General features: G+C 38.5%; 1 protein-coding gene across 5 annotated transcripts in view; it reads left to right on the forward strand.

The window, feature by feature from the left end:
• The window catches only part of LOC102976833 (zinc finger protein 14 homolog), a 142,802-nt gene extending 131,434 nt beyond the window's left edge, over nucleotides 1-11,368 (forward strand). For all 5 annotated transcript variants that reach the window (XM_055079108.1, XM_024132504.2, XM_055079110.1 and 2 more), the window contains one exon: nucleotides 8,620-11,368. In XM_055079108.1, coding sequence (XP_054935083.1) covers nucleotides 8,620-9,986 — 1,367 coding nt within the window. In that variant the 3' untranslated portion in view covers nucleotides 9,987-11,368. The remainder of the gene's footprint in view (nucleotides 1-8,619) is intronic.
• The last annotated feature ends 1,204 nt before the right edge of the window (nucleotides 11,369-12,572 follow it).

Consider the following 12,572-nt stretch of genomic DNA (forward strand, 5'->3'; position numbering starts at 1 on the left):
ACATTTAAGGTAATTATCAATATGTATGTTCCTATGACCATTTTCTTAATTGTTTTGGGTTTGTTTTTGTAGGTCCTTTTCCTCTCTTGTGTTTCCCACTTAGAGAAGTTCCTTTAGCATTTATTGTAGAGCTGGTTTGGTGGTGCTGAATTCTCTTAGCTTTTTCTTGTCTGTAAAACTTTTGATTTCTCCACTGAATCTGAATGAGATCCTTGCTGGGTAATCTTGGTTGTAGGTTCTTCCCTTTCATCACTTTAAGTATATCATGCCACTCCCTTCTGGCTTGTAGAGTTTCTGCTCAGAAATCAGCTGTTAACCTTATGGGAGTTCCCTTGTTTGTTATTTGTCATTTTTCCCTTGCTGATTTCAATAAGTGTTCTTTGTCTTTAATTTTTGCCAATTTGATTACTATGTGTCTCGGCGTGTTTCTCCTTGGGTTTATCCTGTAGGGGACTCTCTGCGCTTCCTGGACTTGGGTGGCTGTTTCCTTTCCCATGTTAGGGAAGTTTTCGACTATAATCTCTTCAAATATTTTCTCTGGTCCTTTCTCTCTCTCTTCTCCTTCTGGGACCCCTATAAGTCTCTTAGGCTGTCCTCATTTCTTTTCATTCTTTTTTTTTTTTATTCTATTCCACAGCAGTGAATTCTACCATTCTGTCTTCCAGGTCACTTCTCTGTTCTTCTGCCTCAGTTATTCTGCTATTGATTCCTTGTAGTGTATTTTTCATTTCAATTATTGTATTGTTCATCTCTGTTCTTTAATTCTTCTAAATCTTTGCTAAACATTTCTTGTATCTTCTTGATCTTTGCCTCCATTCTTTTTCCATGGTCCTGCATCATCTTCACTGTCATTATTCTGGATTCTTTTTCTGGAAGGTTGCCTATCTCCACTTCATTTAGTTGTTTTTCTGGGGTTTTATCTTGTTCCTTCATCTGGTACATAGCCCTCTGCCTTTTCATTTTGTCTATCTTTCTGTGAATGTGGTTTTTGTTCCACAGGCTGCAGGATTGTAGTTCTTCTTTCTTCTCAACAATATGTTTAACCTGAAAAATTTTTAATATTTTAATGCAGTTTTTTGTCATCAATGTCAATATTATTTTATTTTTAAAAATTTTTTAAAAATATTTATTGTATTTTATTTATTTTGGTTGCTTCGGGTGTTAGTTGCAGGCACACAGGATCTTTGTTAAGGCATGTGGGATATTTTCGTTGTGGCACGCAGGCTCTTTGTTGCGGCACTTGGGCTTCTCTCTAGTTGTGGTGCGCAGGTTCCAGGGTACGTGGGCTCTGTAGTTAGTGACACACGGGCTCTCTAGTTGAGGCGCGCGAGCTCAGTAGTTGTCGTGTACAGGCTTAGTTGCCCCGTGGCATGTGGGATCTTAGTTTCCTGACCAGGGATCAAACCTGCATCCCCTGCATTGGAAGGTGGATTGTTTACCACTGGACTACCAGGGAAGTCCCTCTATGATTACTGGAGCTTTTTAGTGTGCCTCTACTAACCTTTGGAGTATTCCCTTCTTATTAGTCTTCTTTTCCAGTTTTTAAAAAATTCTTGGTTATTTCTCCATATGGATTTTTGAATTAACATGTCTAATTCTAGGAAAAAATAAATTCATTGGTATTTTTAATTTGGATTATGTTAATTTTATTCTACCTCTCTGTTTGCATAAAACGCATCTGTTCGATCTTACAGCAAGATTGCTTTTCTAAGGAGCATTATAAGAAAGAAATCAATCATTTGACTGGCATATTATTCTGATAAAAGACTAACTTTCTAATTCTAGAAGAGAATAAATTATTTTCTTCTTCCGCTTGTTGAGTAGAATTTTCCACCGGGATTCAGAATCACAGAGTATCAGTTAAAACTGCAAGCCACCTTATGCCCACCCCTCTTATGCTTTTGGGATCTCTCAGGAAGGAACCACTTGGTGCTGATTTCTCTGAAAGCTGCTTTCTCCAGAGCAGGAGCAACACTTCGTCCAGGAGGTCTCAGAATTTTGCAGCTCAGGAGTCATATCCTGATCGCTTTGGTTGCCCTGCTGAGACATCCTCCAAACTTTCCATGTTTTGGGGTCTGCTTGTGTTACCCTAATAAATAGGGACTGCGTAGTCTAATCTCGTGGAGGTTGACCTGGATTTAGGGCGTCAGCTACCCCAGTTTATCAGTGGTAGCTATATATTTGTGTAGGAAACCCCAAACAAAAATATTTCACTAATCCTTTTAAAACATATACTTAAGGGCTTCCCTGATGGCTCAGTGGTTTAGAATTCGCCTGCCAATGCAGGGGACACGGGTTTGAGCCCTGGTCCGGAAGATCCCACATGCCACGGAGCAACTAAGCCCGTGCGCCACAACTACTGAGCCCGCATGCCACAACTGCTGAAGCCAACATGCCTAGAGCCCATGGTCTGCAACAAGAGAGGCCATCGCAATGAGGAGCCCGCGCAGCACAACAAAGACTAGCCCCCACTTGCCGCAACTACAGAAATCCTGCTCACAGCAACGAAGACCCAACGCAGGCAAAAATAAATAAATTAATTAATTAAAAATAAAAAAAAATAATAAAACATATACTTAAAAGCCATTTACATAAATGGATTTAAAACGTAGTGTTGATCCTGAATTCGAATCAGTGTAGCATTATTGCATTGCATTAGGCCACTTATATCTCTGACCTACAGGCTTTTTCCATTCTAGGTGATAATCTGGTGACTAAAGAAAGCCATTACAAATTAATTTTTGGAACAGAGTTTGGGCAAAAAGAAAAATGACTTTTAGAGTTCATAATTAAATATTTCCGAAAAAGAAAAAAGAAATAAGAATATAGGTGAGTTAGAAGGACAAGACACTTTACATTCATTTTTTTTTGAAATAGACTTCATTCATAGACAGTCTCCATTCACAGGAAAATTGAATGGAAGGTACAGAAATTTTCCACATACTCCCTGAGGATTGCATTACTTTTATAAGTTAGTGGGAATCTACATCTTTTTTGTGTTTACATTTTTATACTTTAAAAAGTTCAGTTTATTGATGAATATATAATTGACATACGTTAAAATTCACTCTTTTTAGTATCCAGTTTTAGGCATTTTAATAAATGTATATAGTTATGTAACTACCACCACAGTCAATTTTTAGAACAGTTCCTAAGTCTCTTCATGCTCCCAGTGTTTCTTCACTAAGTTAAATCTAGCTTTTGGGCTAAGAAATACATTTTTTATCATGTTAAGCAAGTAACTGTATATTCCTATTATTTTGAGTGCTTTTTTATAAATAATGAGTGCTGAGTTAATGTCAGACGGCTTTCCCGTGTCTTTAGAAATAAGTGTATAATTTTAATCCTTAGAATAATTAATATTATAGGGATTTCCTTGGCAGTCCAGTGGTTAAGACTCCGCGCTTCCAATGCAGGGGGCATGGGTTCAATCCCTGGTCAGGTAACTAAGATTCCACATGCCGTGTGGCCAAAAAAATAAAATAAAAATAAATTTAAAAAAAGAATAAATAATATTATAAATTTTTTAGTAGATTAACTAATGTTGTACTGCCCTTCCATTCTCAGGGTAAGCCACAGTTAGTTATGATATATTTTAGTGTGCTATGAGTTTTGGCATGAATTTTTATAAGTGATATTGGCATATAGCTTTCCTTTACTAGGTTTAGATTTCATTTTTAAACTCACTTAAAAATAATTTGGGGGGCTTCCCTGGTGGCGCAGTCGTTAAGAATCCTCCTGCCGATGCAGGGGACACAGGTTTGATCCCTGGTCCAGGAAGATCCCACATGCCACGGAGCAACTAAGCCCATGTGCCACAACTATTAAGCCTGTGCTCTAGAGCCTGAGAGCCACAACTACTGAAGCCTGAGCGCCTAGAGCCCATGCTCTGCAGCAAGAGCAATGAGAAGCCTGCACACTGCAACAGAGTAGCCCCTGCTCGCCGCAACTAGAGAAAGCCCATGTGCAACAACGAAGACCCAACGCAGCCAAAAATAAAATAAATAAATTTTTTAAAAAAACTTGGAATTATTTTCTTTTTTTTAACGTGCTGGGCTACATTAAATATTGGGCTACATGCTTTCTAAAGTTTTGATAATCTTCAAGATAGTGTTTGGAGAAGGTCTTTGACTACTTTCTCTATATTTTCTTAGAAAATTACCCTTTATTGCCATAGTAGTTCCTTATGATTTTCAAAATATTCTGTTTTATTAATAATTTTTTAGTGTCAAGAAGTGTAAAGGGTCTGAAATTTTACCCTACTTGCAAGCTAACAAGTAGCCTACAGCAGTGTCATGGATGCTGGCAGAAGACACAAGACTCCTAAGCCAAAGGCAAAGGATTTTATTGCTCAAATCACAACAAGCAGCATGAACATCAGCATATTTGCCTTGTTCCTTTTTGCCCACAAGTTCCATGGGGGTTATACGGATGGTCCAGGTAGACACCTGAACATTCAGTGAGCTGCCTATGGGAGAGGACCCAGAGTTTAGAGAACCCAGATCTTTCATAATGGGCAATACGCATGCATGACCTTTGCTTCGAGGGAGATACTACCTTTATTATATTGAACAGTTAGCAAACCTGTATGTTGATTTAGAGAGAGAGAGTATCTCCACCTTCCAAGGGTATTTGTTATACAAACATTCTCAAAATGATAGTCCAGAACAAAGGTAGTCAGTGCTTCTGCTTGCAAGATGTGCTCTGATACCTAGTTGCTATTTTTTATTTTGTTTGAATGCTTTCCTTTTATTCTTTAAAAAAAATTTTTTTTAATTTATTATTTTTGGCTGTGTTGGGTCTTTGTAGCTGTGCGTGGGCTTTCTCTAGTTGTGGCGAGCGGGGGCTACTCTTCGTTGCAGTGCATGGGCTTCTCATTGCGGTGGCTTCTTTTGTTGCAGAGCACAGGCTCTAGGCGCACAGGCTCAGTAGTTGTGGCTCACGGGCTCCAGAGCGCAGGCTCAGTAGTTGCGGTGCACGGGCTTAGTCGCTCCATGGCATGTGGGATCTTCCCAGACCAGGGATTGAACCTGTGTCCCCTGCATTGGCAGGCAGATTCTTAACTGCTGTGCCACCAGGGAAGTCCCTCCTGTTTTTTTTTGTTATCTTAGCAGATGGTTAATATATTTCATTTAATTTTTTTCCAAACAACCTGGATTTTTCACTTGCATATTAATTTCATTATTTTTTTGTTATCTAATTAATGAAATTCTGCATTTATTTTAATTTATTTTCTCCTGGGTTCCTCAGTATATTTTGTTGTTCTTTTCTTAATTTTTGAGTGGGATACTCATATATATTTTTCTTTCATTTCTATTGCTCTAAGTATTTAAATGTATTGATTAATTTTCTTCTAAGATCTGTAGCTGTATTTCATAGATTCTTGATAATGTGTTTTCAATATTCTACAAATTCTTCAATTTTTAAAATTTAGTAAATAGTTTTAAAATTTTGAAGTGAGGATGTCTCTTGGTTTTATGATTTTATTTCTCATTTTGTTTCACAGTGATCAGGCTATGATTTGAGTCATTTCAACAGTTTTATACATTTATACAGTAGTTGCAGAAAAATACTTTCTTATCTCTCCTATCCCATCTTCTCCCATCTCTTTTCTTACTTCATTTGCATTTAGATATTCTTCACTCAAGTTCCCCATCTGGGTCACTGTCTTCAAGCCCACATCTAACATAGCCTTTATTTGTACTCTCTTGTACTCAGGTGATACCAAATCCCATTCCATAGTTGATAGCCATTCTGCTGTACTCAATATCTACACATGCCTTTTTGCTCAGGATTTCATAAGCCTGTCGATATTAGCATGATTGAAAAATATTTGAGATCATTCTCTGGGAAGTACAAAAGTTGCTGTGGCTATGTAGGATTGGAGAGGAGCACCTAGGGAAGATATGAAGGAGCAAGTGTTTGAGTTAATGTAGCACTGATGTAGTAATCGTATGAACTCTGGTGGAGATAAGCAAGTCATTGTAGTACAGTATTAAAGATTAGAGGCAGGGCCTCCCTGGTGGTGCAGTGGTTAAGAATCCACCTGCCAGTGCAGGGGATACCAGTTTGAGCCCTGGTCTGGGAAGATCCCACATGCTGCAGAGCAGCTAGGCCCGTGCGCCACAACTACTGAGCCTGCACTCTAGAGCCCACGAGCCACCACTACTGAACCCATGTGCCACAACTCCTGATGCCTGCATGCCACAACTCGTGAAGCCCATGTGACACAACTACTGAAGCCCGTGCACCTAGAGCCCGTGCTCTGCAACAAGAGAAACCACCTCAGTGAGAAGCTCGCGCACTGCAATGAAGAGTAGCCCCTGCTCACTGCAACTAGAGAAAGCCCGCGCACAGCAATGAAGACCCAACACAGCCAGAAATAAAATAAATTAAAAAAAAAAAGATTAGAGACAGATGTATATATTTGTTAGTGATTACATAATTGTGGGAATTAAATGAGTAACATCTATTGTGAATTTGGGGTTGCTTATTCAATAGTAAGTGAACTTAGAATAGTTTCTGCCACTGGGAAAACTTAGGGGTAAGAGACTAACAGAATAACAAGTGAGAAAATTAATATGTTATTCCAAAATTGAGAAAAGTGTTATAGAGACGAGCAACATGTTGCTGGGATAGAGCATAAAGTGCCTAGACTTAAATAGGATCAGCGGGAATATCTTTTCTGAAGAAGTGATTTTTGATTTGAGATCTGAGGATGAAGAGAAGTCAACCACGCAAAGTCAGAGGATTTCTCAAAGAAGGAGCAACCTGTCAAGAGCCCTATTTAATGGCAACAGTTGCATTAAACATTAAACAGTGCATTTTGTGAGCTGAAAAGAGGCCTTTATGGCATGAACAGAGAGAGTAAATGGGAGAGGAGTTGATAAGCAGAAGTCTTATTATTCATGCTCAGGTATTTCTATTTTATTCTAATTGTAAAGAGAATTCATTGAAAACATTTAAGTAGAGAGACTCATACATTGATCAGCAACAGGGTCATTTATTGTCAGATATAAAAAAGAACAAAACAAAAGCACGTGCAGGAACTAGTCCTGTAGATCTTGTTTCAGTCAAACATATCTCTGTATAGTTTTAACAGACCTTTAGGTGATTCTTAACACACACTTAAATCAGGCCTCCACTGATTTACCTTGTTTCCCTAATCACCAACCTCACCTCCATTCCTGAACTTTCTTTATTCTCTGTTTCCTTTGCCTTGTTTTGAAATGTATGAGAATATAGTCTGTTCTATAATACAGTTAATAATCCATAATACAAATTAGCTTAGTAATGATATGAAGTAGGGAATGATATCAGTATAATGTGGAACTTAGTTGTTTCACAGGTAATTTTCCTAGTTGAATAGTGCCAGAATGGTAGAAATAGATTTATAACATTCAGCAGGAAAGGCAAAAGCCTTTAATTTGATACTTTATTGTTAAGAGCCCTTACACCTCTACATTAAGAAAATTAATAATAAATGCCTACATTCAGGGCTCCCTCCCCAGACATGGATACCATCAACCTTGCATGTCTCCTAGCTGATGACAGGTTTCACTTCATCCTATTTCCATCTTAATGGTAGCCTCACTGGCTCAGGACTTTATTTTCATGTACAATGTCTCAGTACCTGAAATCCAGTGTTTTCAATTTTTTGTGTGCATTTTAATATCTATGATGCAGCCTTCAGCTGTGTTGAGCTGCCTTTCAGGTTATCTCTTGAGATATCAATTATTATATTTGTTAGTGCTCTTCCAATAAAGTTGCATAGATTTGAGTGTTCTTCTCCAGCCCTATTTTCCCCATAAACTCTAATTTTTGGTGTGTAATTTTACAGAAGATAGTTTTTTTTAGGTACACATGTGTTATTGTAGCAGGAATGTTATTGTAGCAGAAATATCTTCTAGAGATGTCTAATCCATTCACTGGTAATGATGCTGAAAATTCAGCCTTTGTGCACCAGTGCCGAATTGAATCTCGGAGACGGAGGTATGGGTGAAGTAGAAAAGAATAGCTTTATTGCTTTGCCAGGCAAAGGGGGACACAGCAGGCTAGTGCCTCAAAAACTGTGTGTCCCAACCCAGGAGGATTTGGTGAGTTTTATAGCAGTGGTTCAAGGGTGGGGTTGCTGATAAGGATCAGGGTGTGTGCAGGGCATGTATTCCTTTAATCTGGCCTCAGGTGGTCTCCTGATGAGCTTCTCGAGGTTATCAAACTGTGACTTTCTCTCTGGAACATCTTCCGTTTGGTGGGGGTTTTAGTTCTGCAGAAGAACTCAAAGATACTGTTATGTGTATCCCTTGAGGTGGAACCAGGACACCCCAAGGCTGTACTGTTGTTTCTTGACTGCTCCTTCCTTGTTTCTGCATCCCCTCCCTTCCCTGATTAACAGCTGTTCGAATCTGCCCTTTGGAACTCAGGGAAGGTCATGGAGGCTGGAGTCTGTTCCCTGCAAACAAGGAAATGGACACAGAAAGGCTTCCGTGCCCAGGAGCCCCACAGGGTCCTGCTCAGTATCAGTAATAGGCATTATTTTAGGTGCTTTTTATTTCTGTATAGTTTTCTTTCTTCTGGAACCGGAAAACAGCATGTGTTTGCTTTCTTGTTTTCTTTCAGATTTGGAGTCCAGATACAGGACCAATACTTTATCTCCAGAAAAGGACATTTATGAAATATATTCATTCCAGTGGGAGATAATGGAAAGAATTAAAACCTATGGCCTTCAGGACTCCATTTTTAGAAATGATTGGGAACGCAAAAGCAAGATTGAGGGGCAAAAGGAACCACAAGAGGAATATTTTGGGCAAGTGAAAATTGCTTCTGAAAAAATGACCACTTACAAAAGGCATAATCTTCTTGCTGAGTATCAGAGAATTCATAATGGAGAAAAGTTATATGAATGTAAGGAATGTAGGAAGACCTTTATTCGTCGCTCAACACTTAGTCAACACCTGAGAATTCATACTGGTGAAAAACCTTACAAATGTAAAGAATGTGGGCAGGCCTTTAGACAGCGTGCACACCTTATTAGACATCACAAACTTCATACTGGTGAGAAACCCTATGAATGTAAGGAATGTGGGAAGGCCTTTACAGTCCTCCAAGAACTTACTCAACATCAGAGACTTCATACTGGTGAAAAGCCCTATGAATGTAAGGAATGTGGAAAGGCCTTTAGAGTACATCAGCAGCTTGCTCGACATCAGAGAATTCACACTGGTGAGAAGCCCTATGAATGTAAGGCATGTGGGAAGACTTTTAGGCAGTGTACACACCTTACTCGACATCAGAGACTTCATACTTCTGAAAAGCTCTATGAATGTAAGGAATGTGGGAAGGCCTTCGTATGTGGTCCAGACCTTAGAATACATCAGAAAATTCATTTTGGGGAGAAACCCTATGAATGTAAGGAATGTGGAAAGGCTTTTAGAATATGCCAACAGCTTACTGTCCATCAGAGTATTCATACTGGTGAGAAACCCTATGAATGTAAAGAGTGTGGGAAGACTTTTAGATTAAGGCAACAACTTGTTCGCCATCAGAGAATTCATACTCGTGAGAAACCCTATGAATGTATGGAATGTTGGAAGACCTTTAGTAGTTACTCACAACTTATTTCCCATCAGAGCATTCATATTGGTGAGAGACCTTATGAATGTGAAGAATGTGGGAAGGCCTTTAGACTACTCTCACAACTTACTCAACATCAGAGTATTCATACTGGAGAGAAACCTTATGAATGTAAGGAATGTAGAAAGCCTTTTAGATTGCTCTCACAACTTACTCAACATCAGAGTATTCATACTGGAGAGAAACCTTATGAATGTAAGGAATGTGGTAAAGCTTTTAGACTTTATTCTTTTCTTACTCAACACCAGAGAATTCATACTGGTGAGAAACCCTACAAATGTAAGGAATGTAAGAAGGCCTTTAGACAACATTCACACCTTACTCAGCATCAGAAAATTCATAATGGAATTTAATACAAGAAGGCTTTCAAATGTACATTATGTTACAGAACATCAGAAAATTCATTTTTGAGAAAATTTGTTTCATGCTCATAACTAAGCATTAAAAAGTATATTTCAGAAAAAAATGTTGCTTTAAAACCTTCCACCACCATTCAGACATTGTTTATCTTCAGCAAATTTATATGAGGAAATAATATAATGAATGCAGGAAAATCTTTAGCCTTATCTATCATTATCACCATTTCACCCCTTTATTACCAGTGTGTTATTAGATAAGGTACTTAAATTTCTGTGCCTCATTTTGCTCACTTGAAAATGGTGATAGTAGTACCTATGTATATTAGTTATTTATTGCTGTGTAATAAATTACCACAAACTTAGTAGCTTAAAATAATACACATTATCTCAGATTCTGTGGGTCAGGAGTCTAGGCATAACTTAGTTGGGTCCTCTGCTTCAGGGCCTCTCACAAGGCTAAAATCAAGATTTCAACCATGGCTGAGTCTCATCGGAAGGCTCAACTGGGGAAGGGATGTGCTTCCAACCTCATGTGGTTGTTGACCGAATTAATTCACTGAGGGTTGTTGCGCTGAGGTCCTCAGTTTCTAGCTGGCTGTTGGCTAAAGGCTGACTTCATTTCCTTGCTACATGGGCCTCTTCAAGGTGGCTGCTTACTTCATCAGAGTGTGCAAGCCAAGGAAGCAAGAGGCTGCTAGCATCAAAGAAGCTATCATCTTGTGTAATCTAATCATTGAAATGACATTATTTCATCACCTTTGCTATCTTCTTTTGGTTAGAAGCAAGGAACTAGGCCACCCTACAGTCAAGGGAACAGGCTTACACAAGAGTATGAATACCAGGAGGAAGGGACCACTGGGGCCAATTCAGAGTCAGCCTGCTACATCATGTAATAGAATTGTTGTGAGGAGTGAGTAGTTAATACTTGGAAAAATAGCAGCCACATAGCATGTTTTCTGTAAATATTACCTATAGTTGTTACTAACATTAGTACTAGTGAATTCATATGAAAGGAATATCCTATAGAAGTAATAAATGTAGAAATGCCTCCTGTCACTGCTCAGCACTTACTAAACTTAAGATAATTTATTCTGGATAAAATCTAGGAGGTTATATTGAATGTGAGAAGTTCATCACTTGAGCTGCCTCCGAAATTTCATGCTAAAAAGAAACCTTATGAATTTCATGAATATGAGGTTGTTAAGAGTACAACTGTTGGAAGAATCAAAGAGAAATATGAAATTATTTTCCCATAATAAATTCCAAAGAGTAAATGTTTTATAATCCCTCATCTCTGACCACCATTCAATTAATTAGAAATTATCAAAAAGGTGGCATAAAGGAACTAACCACTTGGAAATTTAATTGTGTGTGTGTGTGTGTGTGAATCAATGTTAACAGTTGCTTATTTCAATTCCTAAGTCAGCAAATACATACGTGTGTGTGTGTGTGTGTGTGTGTGTGTGTGTGTGTGTGTGTGTATGATACTCTTGTATAAAAGAAAGAAAACATTCCATTACAGTCAATATACTTTTTGATGCTCAAATTGCCCCATCTTCAGCCAGTGGGAGTTGGGTCTTTTCACATGACCCCAATATCAGTTTGATAGTTTACTCAATTATGGCTGCTATGGAAAATGCTTGGGTACCAACTCATCATTCTGAAAACCAATAAATAAAGGGAAAAATAAGTATTTTGCTCTTCCCATGTGAATCAAGTTTCAGAGTCACCCAAAGCTCATCAAATTAAATTTTTTTTAAGAAATCTCACCAGTAAATACAGAAAAATTGATAGGATTAGAAAAATTTTCTAGTTCCTAATGGAATAATGGGCCCAGAAAATGCTCTTCAGTGGATATTAAAACTATTTGGGAAAAAGTTTATAGTGAGAACATTATATTGGATTTATCAAGTTGACCACCTCTGAGCCCTTTATTCCGTTTTAACCTCTATAAAGGTGGGACTATCAGACAATAGGCACCTCCTGATACAATGCAATTAGGAAGTACATACCACTACCTATGAAGTCTTATTGCCAAAATAATGAACTGAAGGAATCAAACCTTTAAATCAAAAAAATTTTTAAAGCCAAGAATTTGGGGAATAGATGAAAAAGTAAATGGCACCGCAAGGAAGCAGCCAAGCAGATCCAGAATGTGAAAAATTCTACAAAACAAATGACCTGATTTCTTCAACTAATGAGTGGCATGAAAAAAGGGCACTGTTAACAGATTTTAAAAGATGAGGCATATCAACTAAATTCAATATGTGGGTATTATTTGGACCCAGATTGAACAGAATGTAAAACAACATTTTGGAGACTGGGGGAAATGTGGACATGCACTGAGTATGAAATGATTTTTAGAAATATTAGTTTTGTTAGGGATGATAATCTCAATGTGGTTATTAAAAGATAGAACATCTTGGGCTTCCCTGGTGGCGCAGTGGTTGCGCGTCCGCCTGCCGATGCAGGGGAACCGGGTTCGCGCCCCGGTCTGGGAGGATCCCACATGCCGCGGAGCGGCTGGGCCGGTGAGCCATGGCCGCTGAGCCTGCGCGTCCGGAGCCTGTGCTCCGCAAC

This window comes from Physeter macrocephalus, chromosome 17 (assembly GCF_002837175.3).
Source record: "Physeter macrocephalus isolate SW-GA chromosome 17, ASM283717v5, whole genome shotgun sequence".
NCBI lineage: Eukaryota > Metazoa > Chordata > Mammalia > Artiodactyla > Physeteridae > Physeter > Physeter macrocephalus.